This window comes from Gadus morhua, chromosome 6, assembly GCF_902167405.1.
Source record: "Gadus morhua chromosome 6, gadMor3.0, whole genome shotgun sequence".
Taxonomy (NCBI): Eukaryota; Metazoa; Chordata; class Actinopteri; order Gadiformes; family Gadidae; genus Gadus; species Gadus morhua.
In genome coordinates this window covers 14,551,303-14,569,703 of record NC_044053.1, presented here as the reverse complement: position 1 = coordinate 14,569,703, position 18,401 = coordinate 14,551,303, and the positions used below count along the sequence as shown (strand labels likewise).

Genomic DNA, 18,401 nt, shown 5'->3' with positions numbered 1-18,401 from the left:
TACATTAGCCTCTTTAGCAAACCAGCCCGAAAAAAAAGCCACAACTTTACATTGTATTGCACGCACAGCAAGACCATGCAATGTATAAATTGGTGACCGGAATAAATTAGCAATGCAATCAAGTTTTTAAGAGAATTTAAAATCGTCATTCAAATGACCTACGTGGTACAAATACAAAAAATAAAAATCTCTTCAGGGGCGCAGCCATTTTTTTGAGAGCGTCATCACTGCTCTCGGTCTACTATCAGATTTTCGAAAGATGAAGACAAAAAGGGGGCGTGCCTTCGAGAACTGCCACAAGAGAGCTGGGAGATCTTGGATTTCGACTCGGAAGTCGGGGGTTCGAGGAATCAGGAACACAACATAAGTATGCGTATGTGTGGAACTATTGGAAATGTAGTTTAACGGCCGTTCACGCCAACCTTTCGTACGGTCTGATTTTAACCTACATTTTAACCTGATTTTCAATCTTTTGCCACACTTACTGAAATGCATGACTATTGTTTCGTTCTCATTGGACTTCTTTTTTGAACATTTGTGTCAAGGAAACGTTACCCTTGAAATCAAATAGCAAAAGACGTTGTAGTTCGTTTCCTTGTTTACGTTTAAACTAATCTTAGCAAACAAATCTTTGCGTCAATTTGGTCACTTTTTTTTTTACGGAACATTGAATCTTGGCAAAAAGTAAGTTTTTTTATTGTTTATTTTATGTAGTTGTAAACACGATACGTATGATCTCCCGCTAGGTGGCAGAGACGAGCTACTTGCTATCAGTCTGCCTGACTGTTACCAGTCCCTTCTGGGGGTATCTGCAGTCTTTCGAAATAATTATGAATTACTGTGTCAATATACATTTTCTTATTCAAAATAGTTAGTGTTGTCCTCCAAAATTATTCTTTGTTTTATAAGAAGGAGGCTTTAAAACAGAGGTAACACTTTACAATAATGGTACATTAATTAACCATTAACAAACCATTAATTTACATAATTCAATGCTGTTATAAGCATTAGCTAAGTTAATTAAAAGTTAACTTATTGTCTAGTAATTGCTTACTAATGGTGGTCATGTTAACTAATGTGTTCATGTTAACGTAGGCATTCATTTGTATATTATTTAATAAGGGTAAGGATTAAGGTTAACCCTAACCCACAAACCCTAAACCTTCCCCCTGTGCTAATGAAATATAATAATGCTTATTACCGCATAAACAAACGTTAATTATTCGTTAATTAATGCAACCTTATTGTAAAGGGTTAACAATTCACTTAAAAACACCTGATGGTCCTTGTAAAACGAATTGGTTCGCAGGATAATGCAACATTTTAACTTTAAAATAAAAGTCGTTTTTGAGAAAAACGTCTGCTAAATGCAATACATCTAAATTTAAATGCAAAATATGAACTTTCCTCCCTCCAGAGACATTCATGAGGCCACAGCTCTTGGTGGTTAGCCTGTTGGCCCTGTGTCGCATGCCTGCTGGGAGGGCCTGTCTGCAGTGTGACCGCAAGACCCGACTCCTGCACGAGGACTTCCTCCTGTCGGCTGCCAGCGTGGAGAAGCAGATTGCCCTCACGATGATCAGGGACCACGCCTATGTCACCTACAGGCAGACTAGCCAGGCACACCGTGGTGTCAGTGGTGAGAACAGACATGACGTTAGACAATTGTTTTGATGTTAGGTGTACTCAGAGGAATAATACTTTATACTAATATGTTGCCGTGCTGCTCAAAGTCTAATCTATTGCCCCTAGATCCCACCACTTTTTACAGAGTAAGCACTGAGTACCACAGTGAATTCAATCGCATCAAGAAGACCCTGCAACCAGGTAAGATCAGGAGACAGCTTGTGTTCACATTGGATTAGCTCATTAAAGGAGGATTATACACCTTGTGAGCGAGGGGGTGGGGGGATCCAAACCTGAGGGCAATGTGTGTACAAGTGTCCCATATCCTTTTTTGTCTTTATCAATAAATTAAAGTATATTCCATCTTTCACTTTGAACTATGTTTTGCTGTTCTTCTTTTAGTGCTGTTCTTGTCATAAGTTTATCTATAAATAAATTATACAGTTACGATTATGATTCTCTCCGCAATTTCAAGGTTCAGGGACAATTGACGCCATTCAAATCATGGAGAAGGGCCGGAAAATCTTAGAGAAGCACTTGGTTATTTTCATCCGTGAAGGTAATTTGTTGGGTGAGGTCGCTGACAGTAGAAAGGACAAGAAGAGCTGTATAAAATTGACTTGAGATGATGTGTTTATCTCCCATCTAGGACTGTGCCCTAACAAGTGTGGTAAGTTCTATTTCAGTTCTCCATCTTCCATAACATTACCATCCCCTGTTCAAATAAAGCTAAAGGCAGCACATGTTTACTGTGTGTGTTTTTCTGTGTGTCTGAGTGTTTGTGTTGATGTGTGTGTGTGTGTGTGTGTGTGTGTGTGTGTGTGTGTGTGTGTGTGTGTGTGTGTGTGTGTGTCTGTGTGTGTGTGTGTGTGTGTGTGTGTGTGTGCGTGTGTGCGTGTGTATGAGTGGGTGTGGGTGTGGATGTGGGCGTTCATGCGTGTGTTTGTGTGTGTGTCTATGGTTTCATGCTTGCGTATGTTTGAGTGTTTCTGTCTATTAATGTTTGTGTGTGTGTGTGTCTGTATGTGCGGGCGTTCATGCGTGTGTTTGTGTGTGTGTCTGAGTGTTTGTGTCGATTAATGTTTGTGTGTGTGCGTGACTGTGTGTGCATGAGTTCATGTTTGTGTGTCTGTGTGGCATCATGCTTTACAGGGCAGCTGTATCAAAGAGTGATAGACTGCTCCTCCTGCAAATACAAGTTATACAATTGTCCTTCTCCCCCAGACCAGCTGGACTGTGGCGGTAGGTCATGTGTGTCTTGTTGCTCTGCCTTGGTTAGTTGGGGTAGGCGGGGAGGTTGTATGTCTTTGTGATATGACTGTAGCACTCTGCAGTGTACACACACACACACACACACACACTCACATCCGGTCACGAGTCTGTCAATGTGTTTGCTCATATGAGACACTGTTGTGCCTGTCCATGTGCAAGGTTAACAGAGATGATTAAACTTATCCTTGGTTCCATGAATGAGTTGCTCCCCCCCCCCCTCCCCTATCCCCTCCCCCCCCAGTCGGTCTCCCTCTCATCCTTCCGCACTCCTCCCTCATTCTCCCTGTGGCTCCCCCTCGGGCATAGAAAAACCACAAGCCAATGGTACTACATTTCAAAATGCAAATCTTGTGTGTGTGTGTGTGTGTGTGTGTGTGTGTGGGGGGGGGGGGTTTGTGTGTGTGTGTGTGTGTGTGTGTGTGTGTGTGTGTGTGTGTGTGTGTGTGTGTGTGTGTGTGTGTGTGTGTGTGTGTGTGTGCATGTGCGTGTGTCTGTGTGTGTGTGTGTGTGTGTGTATGTGTGTGAATATATAGATATATATGTATGTATATGTATATATGTATGTATGTATGTATGCAAGATATATATGTATACATATATGTTTATAAACAAACAAAAATATATATATGTATTTATGCTTATGTATTTATTCGTATTTATTGTGTTTGTTTGATGAGAGAGAAATGTTAATGGTGATGTGTTTAAGTGTGTATAATTTATCATTATTTGCATCCATAATTCACATTTATATATATTATATAACTACATACAGGCTATCATCTTTGTTTTAGAGCACCATTTGGAGGCTGAAGAAGGGGACCAGGCTGTGTTGAACTGTTTCCTGCCCTGGCACAGCCTGATTCAGGGAACACCAGAGTACCACTTTACCTGGGCCCCCGGCCCCCCTGGATCCACACAGGTGAGAACCCATTTCGCTCACACCTCCGGAAAGAAAGATTTGGTTTGGTTTTTGCTCAAATATAACAATGCTCAAAGGACTCTTTCACCGTTAAGCCGCTGGGGTAAGTTTCATGGATCACTGAGTCCCTCTGCGAAATCTCCTGTGTCAGCTGGAAGAGAGCGATTTCCAAACCCTGGTGGTCACCGAGGAGCCGTCGGTGGTGCTGAATCAGCTGCACGCGAAAGAACAAGGGACGTACCGCTGTTCACTGCAGGACCGCAAGGCCACGGTCTTCTCCACAGTCACCTTCTTCCTCACTGGTAAAGTACAGCGTGGGGGGAATGTGTTGCAGGTTCAAAGCATCCCTAGGTCACACCACTTTAAAAGGGTTCCTGTATCTATGTTCTCTGGCTGTCTGTATCTTGTGGAGACGATCCCTAATCCAGATTGAGGACAGATTGTTGTTGATTCATGATATGGAATGTATATTGGTTCTGATATATATATTTTTTTTTTCTCTTTGAAGTCACAGCTCTGCCCACCCAAACTCCCATACAGCTAATAACGTTGCCCACCCTGCCTCCAAGATACACCTCCTCGACTCTTCCACTTACCAGATACCAGTTGCTGTCTATCATTGCCACGGTGACCGCCCTCAGCCTGGTAGCCAGCATAGGCCTCACAGTGGCCCTTGGGTAAGAGACCAAACTACAGGGTTAGAGAGAGAGGGAGAGAGAGGGAGAGAGAGAGAGAGAGAGAGAGAGAGAGAGAGAGAGAGAGAGAGAGAGAGAGAGAGAGAGAGAGAGAGAGAGAGAGAGAGAGAGAGAGAGAGAGAGAGAGAGAGAGAGAGAGAGAGAGAGAGAGAGAGGGGGGGAGAGAGAGAGAGAGAGAGAGAGAGAGAGAGAGAGAGAGAGAGAGAGAGAGAGAGAGAGAGAGAGAGAGGGAGAGGGAGAGGGAGAGAGAGAGAGAATGGTGGTGGGTAGAGAGAGAAAGTGATAAGATAGAGGGAGAGATGTGAAACAGAAGGGTCAGAAAGCAAGACTAGTTCAGACTTTTAGTATTCTGATTTCTGATATACTTATTCAAGGCCAGGTATATGTCATTGTTCATTGCCTCAAAACTGGAAAAACCCAACAAATTGTTTACTAATTATTGTTCACTACTATATACATGGCTTCGGTTATCAGTTTTTATTTACTTCCGTGCAAAAATAAACATTGTGAACTTTGTCCACAGACTGACAATGAAGAGGAAGATGAAGGAGCTAAGAGCAAGGAGAATGGTGTCAGTTTATTAACAAAGTTTCAGCTCCCGAAATAAAAATCCAACTCAACGCTTATCATTCTCTGCAGTCAAGGCTTTAATCCTATCATGGGATATTTACGATTCAGTCCTTTAGCAGATGCTATTATCCAAATGATATCAAGTAGCAGGTAGGGGTTTGTTTTATTCCTCAAGTGTGGGCAGTTGGTTATGGGAAATATAAAAGTACAGTTTCATTCGATCATGTTGAAGCGTCTGTTACAGATATATTTTGTCGGCACATATTCTAGACGTGGACCCGAGAGCAGGTTCTCTGAGGGAGGGCTGACATCACCAACACATAATTACTGACGCAGTTAACCTGAGGAGCCACGGGGACCTCCTGATTGGAGACAAGAGGACCAGGGCCACGTGGGCCTGGATAAGAAGATCTGGATGGATAAATCTCCAGGTTTAATGTTTTTTTTCTAGGATTAATTGCCCCAGCAGCCCGCTTAATCCCAAATAATCCCTGTGAGAGCAGAGCCGGTGAGTATGAATCCATCCCTGTTGGTTTGTTGCCATTGTTGTTTAGTCTGGATATTTGTTTCTGGGGATGAATTCATGTTTTTTGACATGAACACTACCACATTTAATTTATATATCTTTCACATTCATTCTCTCTAGATTGAATGTTCTGGATGAATATCTTCGTCCTCGTTTCATAGCTGGTTAAGTGCAACCTTCTCACCTCAAGTCAAGTCATATTTTGCTCATTACTTCCAAAGGAATTTACTTCTGGGTTCCTTTGTTTAGTTGTGTTGTTTTGGAATAGTTGTAGATAAGCAGTGCAAATTCAGATCCAAAATAGCGTTTTTGTTTGTAATAGGTGAAGCATTTCTGTCACGTAGTCCAATTTTGATAATAAAGACAATCACTTTTTAACCCAAAAAACTCAAAATGATACATGTGTTTGAATATAGTTTTCCAAAAATTTTAACATTTCGTTTTTTGAGGCTAGCGGGCTGAACGTAGGCAATGTGCCAGGGTGAAAGGGACATGATTCATTGAAGGGATGAAGAACAGGAGAGTGGTTGTGTAAGGATTGTTGTGGTGATAGCAGGGTGTAACGCTTCCATTTCCTTTTTGGTAAACAGAAGAAAAAACACCTGCTTGTTATACATCACTTGTCATAGCAATATGCAAACAAGAGTCCTGGCAAGGAAACGTCACCAACAAGTTGACTATCATTATGTTAAATGTTTGTCTGCAAAGTTCTAGGTCAATAGAGAAAAACAAAGAGATGAATACCTCTTTCACTCGATAAGATAGTCAACACACACGCACACACACGCAAGCACGTATACACACACACAAACACACATACAAACACACATACAAACACACATTTCCTGTGACGTTTCTATGTGCTGAAACTGAAAACAGAAGAATAATTGTTCCTTTTAGCAGTTGGATATTTGATACATGTTGCACAATTAGCAAAAGTAGGCCTTCTAAGTGTTAAGTCACATTGTTCCAAGAAGTTGTTACTCTTATGTAATAGGATGGTGTTTAACTTACAACTTAGACTTTCCCTTTACCAATCACGTCCCCAGATATACAAACTAAGGGTGTTCAATCATAGTGAAAGAAAGTAATTAAATACAGAACACAGTTACAGGATAATCCAAGAGAACCACATGGGCCTAGGGAAAATGTGATTTATGTCAATGCCCTTAATAGGTGTACCGAGCTGCCCAAATATGGTGTTTCCGCTTGTGACGTTTGCGTCAGTGGAAAAAGTGGGTGTCTCCGCGGTTTTCCAGTCGTCGAATACCCGCCCATTACCCAGCTGTTATCAATGAAAGAAGCGAAACGCTCATTTTAGGCTAGGTTTATTCAAGCTGACAAGAAACTCAGACAAATAAAGAAAAGTACACTTTAGGTTAGAGTGGGCCTTATTTTCTTTGATCAGTGTTTGAAAGAGTCAATCAAACAGTTGACTGACTTTTAAGGACCGTTTTATTTTGGTTTATTTTCCAATTTTCTCAAAATAGGCCAATATAGCTTGCTTTATATTTTGCAGGTTTATTCTATATTTCCGTCATGATTTCAAACAATGAGCCGTGGGAAATAACAGGCAACGAACTGCTTCCAATTCTCAGAAGTTCGGAGCAGTTTTCTTCTGAGGGCTGCATGGTGCTTGACTGCAGACCGTTCCTTGCCTTCTCCAAAGCGCACATACGACAGTCCAGTAATGTCCACTGGAACTCGCTGCTGCGCCGGCGGTCCAAGAGCTCCGTTGTCTGCCTGGAGTGGTTGATAGCGGACAAGACGCTTGTCGGAAAGTTACGCCGCGGGGAATTCTCGCCGGTAGTGGTGGTAGATGACAACAGCCACCTCATGGCACAACTGAAGCACGAAAGCCTAGCCAACATGTTGCTGAGTGCACTAAGAGCAGAGGTCCCGAGAAGCTCTGTGCAGATATGTTTCCTAAAAGGTAAGCACAATGTTTTTTTCCATCCAACATTTCTCTTTGAATACCTGGCTGGGACTGTATAGGTGAAGGCCCAGGTATTGAGGCATTAAGTTATTTTAAGTTAAGGAGAAGAAACCTAAACCCAAATGTTTTTATGATGCACTACTTATTTATATTCTGTATTGTTTTTCTTGACTTTTTTTATACGCGATCATTTTCATTTCTAAACAATTTGAGGCATGAGATTGTCTGGCCTGTAACTTTATTTTCTGAAATTTTTTTTTTTGTAAGGTGGATTTGCGACTTTCGTTGAGGCTTATCCCGAGCTGTGTTCCACCTCCCCTGGAAGCGGGCCCCCCGCAGCGGATTCAGAACCCACGGCGCCAGAGCGGAAGACTCCCTCGTATGATCAGGTTAGTCATAGCATACCATACAAGAGGGAAATGTCTTTCAATTGTTGAGCTGGCATTTACCCAGTCTGCTGTGTGTGTGTGTGTGTGTGTGTGTGTGTGTGTGTGTGTGTGTGTGTGTGTGTGTGTGTGTGTGTGTGTGTGTGTGTGTGTGTGTGTGTGTGTGTGTGTGTGTGTGTGTGTATATATGTATGTATGTATGTATGTATGTGTATGTATGTATGTATGTATGTATGTATATGTATGCGTAGCAGTTAACATGAAGGTTTCTGCCTAGCGGGGGATTTTAGTGTAGCAGGAAATCTATAAATAATAGAGTTGTGTAGGCCTACAATAGAATAACATAAAGATGCATGTCGAACTTGGCATAGAGGGAATCAAGCCATGAGACTTTGCATGATCACACACGTTCCCAGGCATATGTGACTGGAATCGGCCTTTAAACAATCAAAACTAAAGCGTTGTGTTTGTGGTTAGCTCTTCGACGGTGTTTGGTTGACTCCTCTGCCTTTGTGTTCTATGCAGGAGGGTCCGGTGGAGCTGCTGCCCTTCCTGTTCTTGGGCAGCGCCCTGCACTCGTCTCGCAGGGAGGCGCTGGTGGCGGCGGGCATCACGGCCGTGCTGAACGTGTCGTCCACCTGCCCCAGCCTGTACGAGGGGGAGCTGCGGTACCTGCGGCTCAACGTGGAGGACAGCCTGCTCACAGACATCCGGGCCTGCTTCTCACAGGCCATCGCCTTCATAGGTGAGCAGCTGGGCTCTGCCCCCCCCTCTGGCAGTGGGGCCTACCTGCTTTCCGAAGCATGTGAGGACCTTTTACTAATCCAGGGAGATCTAGAGGATTGATTTACTGTGGTGTTGCCCACAGGTTAGAATGTAGCCGTCAACACGGTGAATAAATGCTGCTGAATTTCCCTCTCTGGGATTAATAATGTGAATCTTTTAAAGCTCCAGTAAGATGCCTTGCCCTCTACCTGCTAATTAATTACACACGGCTCCAAAGAAATAACCCTTGAATTGACTGCTTAACGACTTAAGTGAAATAAATCATGGCGAACAAGTTTAGTCTCGGACCGATTAATCGCTGCAAACCCAGCTCGGCACTTTAATGCGTCATTCAATAATCCAACCAATCCATTTCCCTCCTCATCATAATAACAACAATCCTCTCTGTGCCCCCCCCCCCCCCCCCCCCTCTAGACTCTGTGAAGGAGCAGGGAGGCCGTGTGCTGGTGCATTGCCAGGCGGGAATCTCCCGCTCCGCCACCATCTGTCTGGCCTACCTCATGCACGCCCGCCAAGTGCGCCTGCAGGAGGCCTACGACTTTGTGCAGCAGCGGCGGCGCGTCATCTCCCCCAACCTGGCCTTCATGGGCCAGCTGCTGCAGTTTGAGACCGACGTCCTCTGTCGTGGCTGAGGCGATGGGGGGGCGGGGTGTGTGTGTCCTGTTGGGTTGTACAGAAATGGTTGATTTCCATGCCTGCTTTGTTTTCCCTAAGGGGCTCACGCAGTTGGAAAAGCCGCTTATGTGGATGTTGCCACATAGTAGGTGGACGTGGGGGCCTACTTTTCTCAAGGCCTGTAGCAACCGTTAGATGACGGAGAACTGCTGATGATGTTGGCCTATTGCAGTGTGAACCGCATTGAAGTCATGGGACTCTGAGCCAGAGGGGAAATTGTTATATCTATAGAAATTGAGTTCTCTCTCTCTCTCGCTCGCTCCCTCACTCAGAAAAGTTTGTTTGTGTATGAGTCATTTTGTTTGGCTTATGTACCTTACAAGGGCTGTCTTTGTTTAATGATGGACACCTGAAGATGGTCTGAGTTTCTGGGCAAATGTACGATTAAACAACTCCACAAGCAATTGCATGTTTTTAATTGTGAGTATATTTATTGTTTTAATTTATTTCAAATCCAAGTGACTATTTGTGACTGCACTTTATTCGTCAGAAATTTGTGCTGTATAGCCGCCACGTCCCGTCATATTAAAGCATGCTGTGGGTAAAGAAAGATATCGGGCTCTTTGTCTTTTGTGAAGCACAAACTGTGAATCCATTGCTTTTCCTATTTATCTGATCATTGTCAACGGATATACCTCCTGCCTAATAGTGACCAAAACATAGTCTGCTAGGATGGCTACTTTAAAATAAAGTAGGCCTATATCCTGTCAGGAGGTCACTCGATTATGTTCAGCTATAGTTGATCTTTGTATGACTTGTAATCCCCTCCCCTCAAGACAATTGAAGTCATGTCTACAAACTGCCATTGCTACACTGCCTTCTGTCGCACGCATCATTGCCGTTGGTAATATCATTTTGTAGCTTAAGCTTCTACCTCAAATTGGATTAAGCATGATCAAAAATGAATGGCCTATTTCAATTGAATTTTTTCTAGTGTTGAGGCTTGCAATCGTAGGGAAGAACTGATGTGGACACCAGTTTTGAATGAATTGAAAACGGCCAATTTCATTCACATGCGTAAAGAGTCCAAGTATACCCTTTTGACGGATCTTATTCTCTAAAAAATAAACGACAAGGGTGAATCTAGGTAATTTGAATGCCTTTAATTCAAACGCACATTCACTCGCTAGCCCGCTATGAGCCAACAGTGCCCTCTAGCGAAAGCTTTTGTGATACGAAAAATAGTAATGCAGAGGTAAGGCTCCTCACTAGATAGCGCTACCAGATCACGCCATGCTGCTTAACTGCTGCAACACGATTTGCCAATTACATCGATGTCTCTGGGTGGCTGTAACTTGAGATATAACATGCCTTAACAGCATTATAGTTGAGCCATTAGCCTTTACAACAGAAACTGAGACTGAGGTTTGTTCCCTAACTGACCCCCCCCCCCCCCCCACGTGACACTTTTGAATACACTTTAATACTGTGCATTGTTGCAATCATTACACAAGTAGGCTAGATTTCTTTGTTTTTCGTCGTTGTCTATTACTATATTCGTTTTACTTGTATTCTGTTTCTCATTATTTTTGCACAATTGTGACTATTTTTTCTATCTACCTGGCCAATGCGGGGAATTAATAAAGGTAGGCCTATTTATCTATTTATCCATTCCACTATTATGGAAAAATATCCGTATCTAATACGAACACCCTCCCGCCAAGCACACACTAACACTCAGTATGTTCTGAATGATTTTTCTCAGGAATTTAAACGGCTAACAATTTAAATCTCTATTCATCTACCACCTGAGAGTGACACTCCATACAAGTGATATAATTAGTTTGCTCAAAGGTTAATATTCGATTTGATTCTGACAAAGGCATGAGGGAACCATTGGTATAGCCTAAGGAGCCTAGTAGGTAAGGATATGAATAAATATGCAAAATGAAAAAACAAGCCAGATGAATGGTTTATTTGCATTTAGGCTATGTAGCGTTGTCTTTCCAATTTTCTCCAAAACGAAATGTCTCTTGAATTAGGTGGACCTTTTATTTGTCACAGGGAACATTTCAAATAAAGGCATGAAATCGAAATAAGGTTTTAAAAAAAATGTGTCGCTCCTAGATAGGCTTATGTATCCCGCATGATGTCACTACTTCCGACGTCATGACTCTACGGAAGCCTTATGGGTCTATTCTAATTTGAAAACGTAATAATAATCATAAACAATGCAAATTAGACATTTACTAAATATGGCTCATGCAGGCTACATTTCATGTTAACGACCACGCGTTTTTTATGTATTGCTTTAAGTATTCAGCATGTATCTAGTTTTCTTTAGAGTTCAAGCCCTGAATTTATATTGTGCATATTCAGTAGGCTACTTTATATAGTACAATTTAAGTGTGTGTGCGTGTGCGAGTGTGTGTGTGTGTGTGTGTGTGTGTGTATGTGTGTGTTTTACGCCGTTGATAAAGCGTTAAACTGACAGCACTAGTTTTTAATATGTGTGTCTGTGTGTGTGTGTGTGTGTGTGTGTGTGTGTGTGTGTGTGTGTGTGTGTGTGTGTGTGTGTGTGTGTGTGTGTGTGTGTGTGTGTGTGTGTGTGTGTGTGTGTGTGTGTGTGTGTGTGTGTGTGTGTGTGCAAGCACATGTTTATACTCATGTGACAGGGGCGATCCACATTTTTTTCCACTGCTGCACGCTCAGGCAACTCTCCTGGCTGTTTGCTGTGAACTGAACAGTGTTTAATCCGCACAACCTTGGCTTCAGGGGCACACCCCTCTCCCCTAGAATCCATTTTCAATGTGTCACTAACCGTATGCCCACAAACACACACAGCCTCTTGACTGGAGTGCACTCTCCCGCTAAAAGCTTTATTCTCTTTCCCTTTATATTTTGAATGTGTGACCCGGAGTGAATATGCAGCAGCGTTATTTGCCAGGCGGAGGTCGTAATCAGAGGGCCATGCTCAGAATCCTAATTCAATGGCGGCCAGGGGGGCGTGCTTGCCAGGTTTCTCTTGTTGAATCATACACTGAGCGGGGGCAGCGCGCAAACACACGCAAAAAAACAAGACATCCTACACACCATTCATAAGAATCTGTGTATATGCGTGGGCAGATGTGAGTGGTTCGTGCTTGTGTGTTTGTGATTGTGTTTGTGTTTTTGTGTGCGTGTTTGTGGGTGTGTGTGTTTGTGTAATTGTGTGTGTGTTTGTGTGTGTATGTGCATGTGATTTTGTGTTTGTGTGTTGTGTGTGTGTTTTTGTTCATGTTTGTGTGTTGGTGAGCGTGTGTGTTTCTTTGACACTATATAAAAAGAGGCGCCATACAGTCCTACAGGCCGGTATCTCCCTGTTGCTAAGGGCACTCAGGTGGAGGGGGTTTCAATGCATCATCCTTCAATCCATTCCCTTTCCTGTAAGTCATGTGTTAGCTTACAGTTATGTGTATCTTTCTTGAATAACGAGATAATAACAAGTACGCAGACGTCAACACTCATGATGATAATGCACTTTTGTTGATCCTCAAAATATATTGCGTTACTATGTATAAACAGAATATTATAAAGAGTCTTTTTTGTCTTCCGCCCACAAAGAGCCCTATTTTGATGTGTCCTCTGTTGCCGTCAACCATGTGTTTTTCTAGTGAAAACCTGTTTGCTGTCATGTGCAGATAAACAATGGCAGGCTTCCCATAATATACCCACGTTATACCCAACGTGGGTATATTATCCAAACAGAACACCCCACACATCCTTTAATGAATCTATGGTGTACATGCATGGGCTCTCAGAGTTATTGTGAAGCTGATGGATGCAAATGCCTGGTTAAATCACTCGTACGTGTCAATGCAAGTTGTCTGCTGGGATTCAATGGGGAAGTGAAGTGAGGTTGATTCAAAGCAACGCACCATGAAGTGAATATGGGTTGGGATTGCAAAAGAGATGTCGGAAATTAAATAAATAAACAGAGGGAGGAAAGAAGGAAGGCAGAGAGGGAGGGCGGGAGGGAGGGAGGGAGGGAGAGAGGGAGGGAGGGAGGGAGGGAGGGATGGAGGTTAGGGAGGAAGGAAGGAAGGAAGGGACGGAGGTTAGGGAGGGTGGAAGGAAGGGGAGGAGGTTAGGGAGGGTGGAGGGAAGGGAAGGAGGTTAGGGAGAGTGGAAGGAAGGATGGGAGAAAGGCTGGGCAGGGTGCAAGGAAGGAAGGAAGGGAGGCTAGGGAGGGTGGAAGGAAGGGATGTTAGGGAGGAAGGAAGGAAGGAATGGATGTTAGGGAGGAAGGAAGGAAGGAAGGAAGGGAGGTTAGGGAGGGAGGAAGGGAGGAAGAATAAAGGAAGAAAGAAAGACTGGAATAAAATACAGAAAAATTAAAAACTGATAAAAAGAAAGAAAGAAAGGAAGAAAGAAAGAAAAAAAGAAAGAAAGAAAGAAGAAAGAAAGAAAGAAAGAAAGAAAGAAAGAAAGAAAGAAAGAAAGAAAGAAAGAAAGAAAGAAAGAAAGAAAGAAAGAAAGAAAGAAAGAAAGAACGAAAGAACGAAAGAAAGAAAGAAAGAAAGAAAGAAAGAAAGAAAGAAAGAAAGAAAGAAAGAAAGAAAGAACGAACGAAAGAACGAAAGAAAGAAAGATGAGAGAAAATAAAGAGATGGGGTGGGGGCTAGAGAAGAGATCCCATGACGTCCACACTGACATCACTGGATCTAGAGAGAAGCGCGCAAGGGGTGATGAGGAATGAGACGCGCTCCAGACCCGTGGTCCTGCTCACAATTGGAAATGAGCCCGACGCTTTCGCACCTCGAGGAAGAAGCCCGATGAGCGCTGGAACCACCGGGGCATCTCATTGAACTTTGGAAAAACCTCCGCGCCAGAGCCAAACAGACACCCTACGCACCGAAACGACCTGGAATCAGAGCACACGGCTTAAAGTGGATTATTAGTTATGTGCCTTCTAAACAATCAATTTCTTTGTAATATATCGGTCGTCATGCGGTGCTGATGAATCCAAGACTTCAGCGTTTGTATTTGTTTCGACAACCCAGGGAAGAGTGCCTCTGCATGAGTTAGGCGAATCTTTTTATTTATTTATGAAGGAACTAGAATTCACATCGTTTATTCTTAAAAATATGTAAATAGCTTGGTATAACCTTACATATATCTGCAATGTTTTTATGGGCATTCTTCTACTGTTGATCAATGTGTGCAAATGCGCACGGAGGGCGCAGCTCATGTAACCATTTACTATCCATCACTCCCCGTCTCTCGTGATGACACCGGGTTCTAAGTATTAAGTATGATTTGTTTTATTCTGCCGTCCATAAAAACGTTCAAACCCAGAAACATCCCACGGGATAAGAACAAATTATCTTCGTGGGTCGTTGTGAGTTTGCAGCCGGTGAAGATCATCCAAAACTATCTATAACATGTGTGTGAGAATAGTCTGATCGGCAACGGTATATTCGCGTCCGTCTCTGGACGTCACAGGATTTATACGATTAAAATGGACCCGAACTCGAAGGACCTGCCGTGGAAGATGCGAGGAAGCTAACGTTTAACAAAAAAAATCCAAAAAATAAAGGTAATTACAATCCTTAAAATGTATAAATACACCTTATGCATTAAATATAACATGTTTTCATTGCATCAAAAGTGTGTTTTTTCAATATAATTGTAAAATGAATTATACCAATTATTATAGCCTGTTATATCCTTATAATATATTGTTATAATTGTAATATGATTGAACAAATTAACGTATCAAAAACCAAAAACCATTTCCATATCTATATTTCTATATCTGCTAAGACTTCTCCAACGCCGAGGGAGTCAGATCCCGCCATGGCCACAACAATGGACAGTGGCTGCTCCATGGAGCTGAGTGTCTGGAACGTCAGCGCTGCCGCCGGAGCGTCCGTGCCCTGCAACCAGAGCGTCCTGAGCTTCGCCCCCTACTCCCCGGTGGCGACGGCCATCTTCGCCACAGCCATAACCCTCATGGTGGTCTTCACCATCGTGGGCAACATCATGGTGATCATCGCGGTGCTCACCAGCCGCTCACTCCGAGGTCCGCAGAACCTGTTCCTGGTGTCGCTGGCGGCCGCCGACATCCTCGTGGCCACGCTCATCATCCCCTTCTCGCTGGCCAACGAGCTGCTGGGCTACTGGTACTTCAAGACGCTGTGGTGCGAGATCTACCTGGCGTTGGACGTGCTGTTCTGCACCTCGTCCATCGTCCACCTGTGCGCCATCTCGCTGGACCGCTACCTGTCCATCTCCCGCGTCACCTACAGCAGCCAGCGCACGCCCAAGCGCATCAAAGCCGCCATCGTGGTGGTGTGGCTGATCTCAGCCGTCATCTCCTTCCCTCCCCTGCTGTCTCTGAACAAGAGCGAGGAGGGCGCTCCCGGGAGCGAGCGGGGCCCTCAGTGCCAGCTCAACGACGAGCGCTGGTACATCCTGTATTCCACCATCGGCTCCTTCTTCGCCCCGTGCGTCATCATGATCCTGGTGTACATCAGAATCTACCAGATCGCCAAGCAGAGAACGCGGTGCCCGCCGGGAGAGCCCCGGAAAGACGGCGTGGGCAGCGCCACGCCGCGCCAACCAGCGCGCCACGCGCACGCCAACGGCAACGACGAGGAGGACAGCACGCCGCCCTCCACCAAGAAGACCTCCAACGCGAGGCCCCCGACCCTGGCGATCACCGCCTCTCCCTCCCCGCAGGGGTCCCCGTCGCCCCCCGACGCCACGCCTAACAACCTCCTGCATCCTCCCTCCCCTACCCCTCTCACGACCCAGGCCCGCCCGCCCCAGGCGAACTCCTCCAAGAACAAGGCGGGGGGGAAGAAGGGCAAGAAGGGCCTGGGGCGCAAGAAGGCAGAGAACAACAACGGCGACAGCTCCAGCACCGAGAGCGACACGGAACACAACCACAGCACGCGGCGGGGCAGCACCAGCATGGTGGGCTCCCCTGCAGGTGGGGGGATCCACTCCCCGGCGACCATCCAGCGCTACCGCGAGATGATAGCCACGTCCAAGGGGTCGCTCCTGGCGCCGGGGAGGAAGTCCAAACCGGAAACCAATCCGGGCGCGGCGAGACGCAAGGCCATGATGAACAGGGAGAAGCGCTTCACCTTCGTGCTGGCCGTGGTGATCGGCGTCTTTGTGGTCTGCTGGTTCCCCTTCTTCTTCTCGTACTCCCTGCTGGGCGTGTGCCCGGAGGCCTGCATCCTGCCCGACCCGCTCTTCAAGTTCTTCTTCTGGATCGGCTACTGCAACTCCTGCCTTAACCCGGTGATCTACACAATCTTCAACAAGGACTTTCGGAAAGCCTTCAAGAAAATACTGTGCGACGGCACCAAGGGTACATTTTTCTAGCGACAACCCTCATGAGTCAACGTGTCCGGGTCTCAGGACTCTCCCACCATCTAATCAATAGAACTTTACTGAAGTCTTTCAAAAGGGCTCCTTAAAACGTGTTAATCCATTGAAATTTACGCTCAAATCTGGGCCCAGTTAAATCTGTCCACAGAAAAACAGGAGAGGACCACTTTGCCAACCTATGATAGGGGCTGGATAAGCACAATTTTCATAGGATGCAGGGTAGTTAAAAAAACATTAAATTAAGATATACATTGAATGCTCCACCATCATCATACTTTACTATTGCTACACCTGAATTGAGAGTTTAATTCATATATGTGAATGCTGGGACACTGAAAAGGGAGTTATGTTTTATTTAATGAGCTAATTTACTCCATTGGAAAGATTGCTGGTAAATGAGCAACTGGACAGTTGTACATGAGGCAAAATTACCCATCAGGCAAACAATCAGTAAACGGCTAAACGCAGTACTTGGCAGAAAACAAAGGCTGGTCCAGAAGAAAGTTGTCAAGCCCAGATACATTAAAATGCATGACCAACAGCCACAAGTTTGTCAAGACGGATGTTCCTTGGTGGTTGAAGACTCGAGAATGTAAAAAAAAAGGTGTCCAAGGCAACGAATGTGAACTGAAATACATGTTGGCCAGAGGCCTCTTATTTATCAGTACATAGCGCGAGGATCCCACAAGGCTTGCGGTGGCTGTCCTACGTCGGTGATCTTCGTCTGACGAGCTGCGGGGCTGGCCATGTGCTACTGCTAGATTAGTATCTGACAAGGGGATCCACATCAAAGGTATGTTCTGTGCTCCAAGACTCAACTCAACCAACCGCACTTAGCAAACACCCTCTAAAGCCATACGTCATCAACCTTTATTTTGAAAGAACATCGGCAGCAACATCATCAACAACATTGGCAGTTGTGCGATAGACTGGAAAATGCCTTGTGTACATTGGACATTGTTCGCAATTGAATTTCGGCGAAACAAGATTAGAATTCTACAAAACATCTTTTGAGGAACATTTTCTTTGCAAGTTTCTTTTCCTTGGTGTATAAAAAGACATGAACTTTAGCCTTCTAAGAAAACTGTTTAGCCTCTTGAAAGCAACACCATTATGGTGGGTAAAGCCTCTGGAGGACTACTGAGCAAAACGGCCTAAAACATGCACTCTAAGAGGGATGGGCGTGTGTGGTTCACGACGAGCTACGCTACGCAGAAATCATGAACATTCACCCATATTGCAGTGAGCCGACAAAACATTAATTATCAGTGCATTGGTGGACTTTTTGTGTCATCCAAAATGATCCAATGCTTGAAATCTGACTACTATTTGGCTGAATTCCTTTGACTTATTTGGCATATTGCCTACAGTGGACCTCCTTACAGCACATGATTTTCTGCAGGCAAACACACATGCACATACACTCACTCATTTCACAAAGAAACTGGTACGCTGTGGTTCACTTCTGCACAAAGAATGTGTCTGTAACTGTGAATGCTACACTGGCTTATTTACTATGGGACAAGGGCTGTCAGCAGTAACACTTCAGTTCACTCTTGTCAACTCTGCTGACCGTGTGCTTGAGTGTGTGTGTGTGTGTGTGTGTGTGTGTGTGTGTGTGTGTGTGTGTGTGTGTGTGTGTGTGTGTGTGTGTGTGTGTGTGTGTCTGTGTCTGTGTGTGTGTGTG

General features: G+C 44.5%; 3 protein-coding genes across 8 annotated transcripts; all 3 read left to right on the top strand.

Annotated features, from left to right (window-relative positions):
- The first annotated feature begins 11 nt into the window (after positions 1–11).
- Positions 12–6,397, top strand: izumo1 (izumo sperm-oocyte fusion 1). Of its 5 annotated transcripts, XR_003977046.1 has the most exons (11): positions 14–373; positions 1,418–1,639; positions 1,753–1,827; positions 2,102–2,185; positions 2,276–2,296; positions 2,779–2,868; positions 3,690–3,817; positions 3,969–4,119; positions 4,326–4,494; positions 5,036–5,232; positions 5,353–6,397. XR_003977046.1 is itself a non-coding variant. In XM_030357666.1 (10 exons), the coding sequence occupies exons 1-10, from the start codon at positions 370–372 to the stop codon at positions 5,094–5,096; spliced, it is 933 nt and encodes a 310-aa protein (XP_030213526.1). In that variant the 5' UTR covers positions 12–369; the 3' UTR covers positions 5,097–5,138. The 5 variants fall into 5 exon arrangements, 4 of the variants coding, with proteins under 4 accessions (XP_030213526.1, XP_030213527.1, XP_030213524.1 ...); XM_030357666.1 differs by lacking the exon at positions 5,353–6,397 and having other exon boundaries at positions 12–373; positions 2,851–2,868; positions 5,036–5,138; XM_030357664.1 differs by lacking the exon at positions 5,353–6,397 and having other exon boundaries at positions 14–684; positions 5,036–5,138.
- dusp2 (dual specificity phosphatase 2) lies at positions 4,750–9,943 on the top strand. Of its 2 annotated transcripts, XM_030357661.1 has the most exons (5): positions 4,750–5,590; positions 5,729–7,541; positions 7,812–7,933; positions 8,456–8,735; positions 9,131–9,943. In XM_030357661.1, the coding sequence occupies exons 2-5, from the start codon at positions 7,148–7,150 to the stop codon at positions 9,346–9,348; spliced, it is 1,014 nt and encodes a 337-aa protein (XP_030213521.1). In that variant the 5' UTR covers positions 4,750–5,590; positions 5,729–7,147; the 3' UTR covers positions 9,349–9,943. The 2 variants fall into 2 exon arrangements, with proteins under 2 accessions (XP_030213521.1, XP_030213522.1); XM_030357662.1 differs by lacking the exon at positions 4,750–5,590 and having other exon boundaries at positions 6,644–7,541; positions 8,456–8,675.
- Positions 9,944–13,962: 4,019 nt separating this feature from the next.
- On the top strand, positions 13,963–18,401 carry adra2b (adrenoceptor alpha 2B). The gene is made up of 2 exons (XM_030359456.1): positions 13,963–14,909; positions 15,137–18,401. The coding sequence occupies exon 2, from the start codon at positions 15,170–15,172 to the stop codon at positions 16,706–16,708; it is 1,539 nt and encodes a 512-aa protein (XP_030215316.1). The 5' UTR covers positions 13,963–14,909; positions 15,137–15,169; the 3' UTR covers positions 16,709–18,401.

Bases quoted from the DNA above. Each gene is read 5' to 3' on its own strand.
- izumo1 (XM_030357664.1), top strand. From the start codon at position 1,426: ATGAGGCCACAGCTCTTGGTGGTTAGCCTGTTGGCCCTGTGTCGCATG. The intron at 2,297-2,778 runs GTAAGTTCTATT...CATGCTTTACAG, and splicing joins ACTGTGCCCTAACAAGTGTG to GGCAGCTGTATCAAAGAGTG. The intron at 4,495-5,035 runs GTAAGAGACCAA...CTTTGTCCACAG, and splicing joins GGCCTCACAGTGGCCCTTGG to ACTGACAATGAAGAGGAAGA.
- dusp2 (XM_030357661.1), top strand. From the start codon at position 7,148: ATGATTTCAAACAATGAGCCGTGGGAAATAACAGGCAACGAACTGCTT. The intron at 7,542-7,811 runs GTAAGCACAATG...TTTTTTTGTAAG, and splicing joins GCAGATATGTTTCCTAAAAG to GTGGATTTGCGACTTTCGTT. The intron at 7,934-8,455 runs GTTAGTCATAGC...TGTTCTATGCAG, and splicing joins AGACTCCCTCGTATGATCAG to GAGGGTCCGGTGGAGCTGCT.
- adra2b (XM_030359456.1), top strand. From the start codon at position 15,170: ATGGCCACAACAATGGACAGTGGCTGCTCCATGGAGCTGAGTGTCTGG.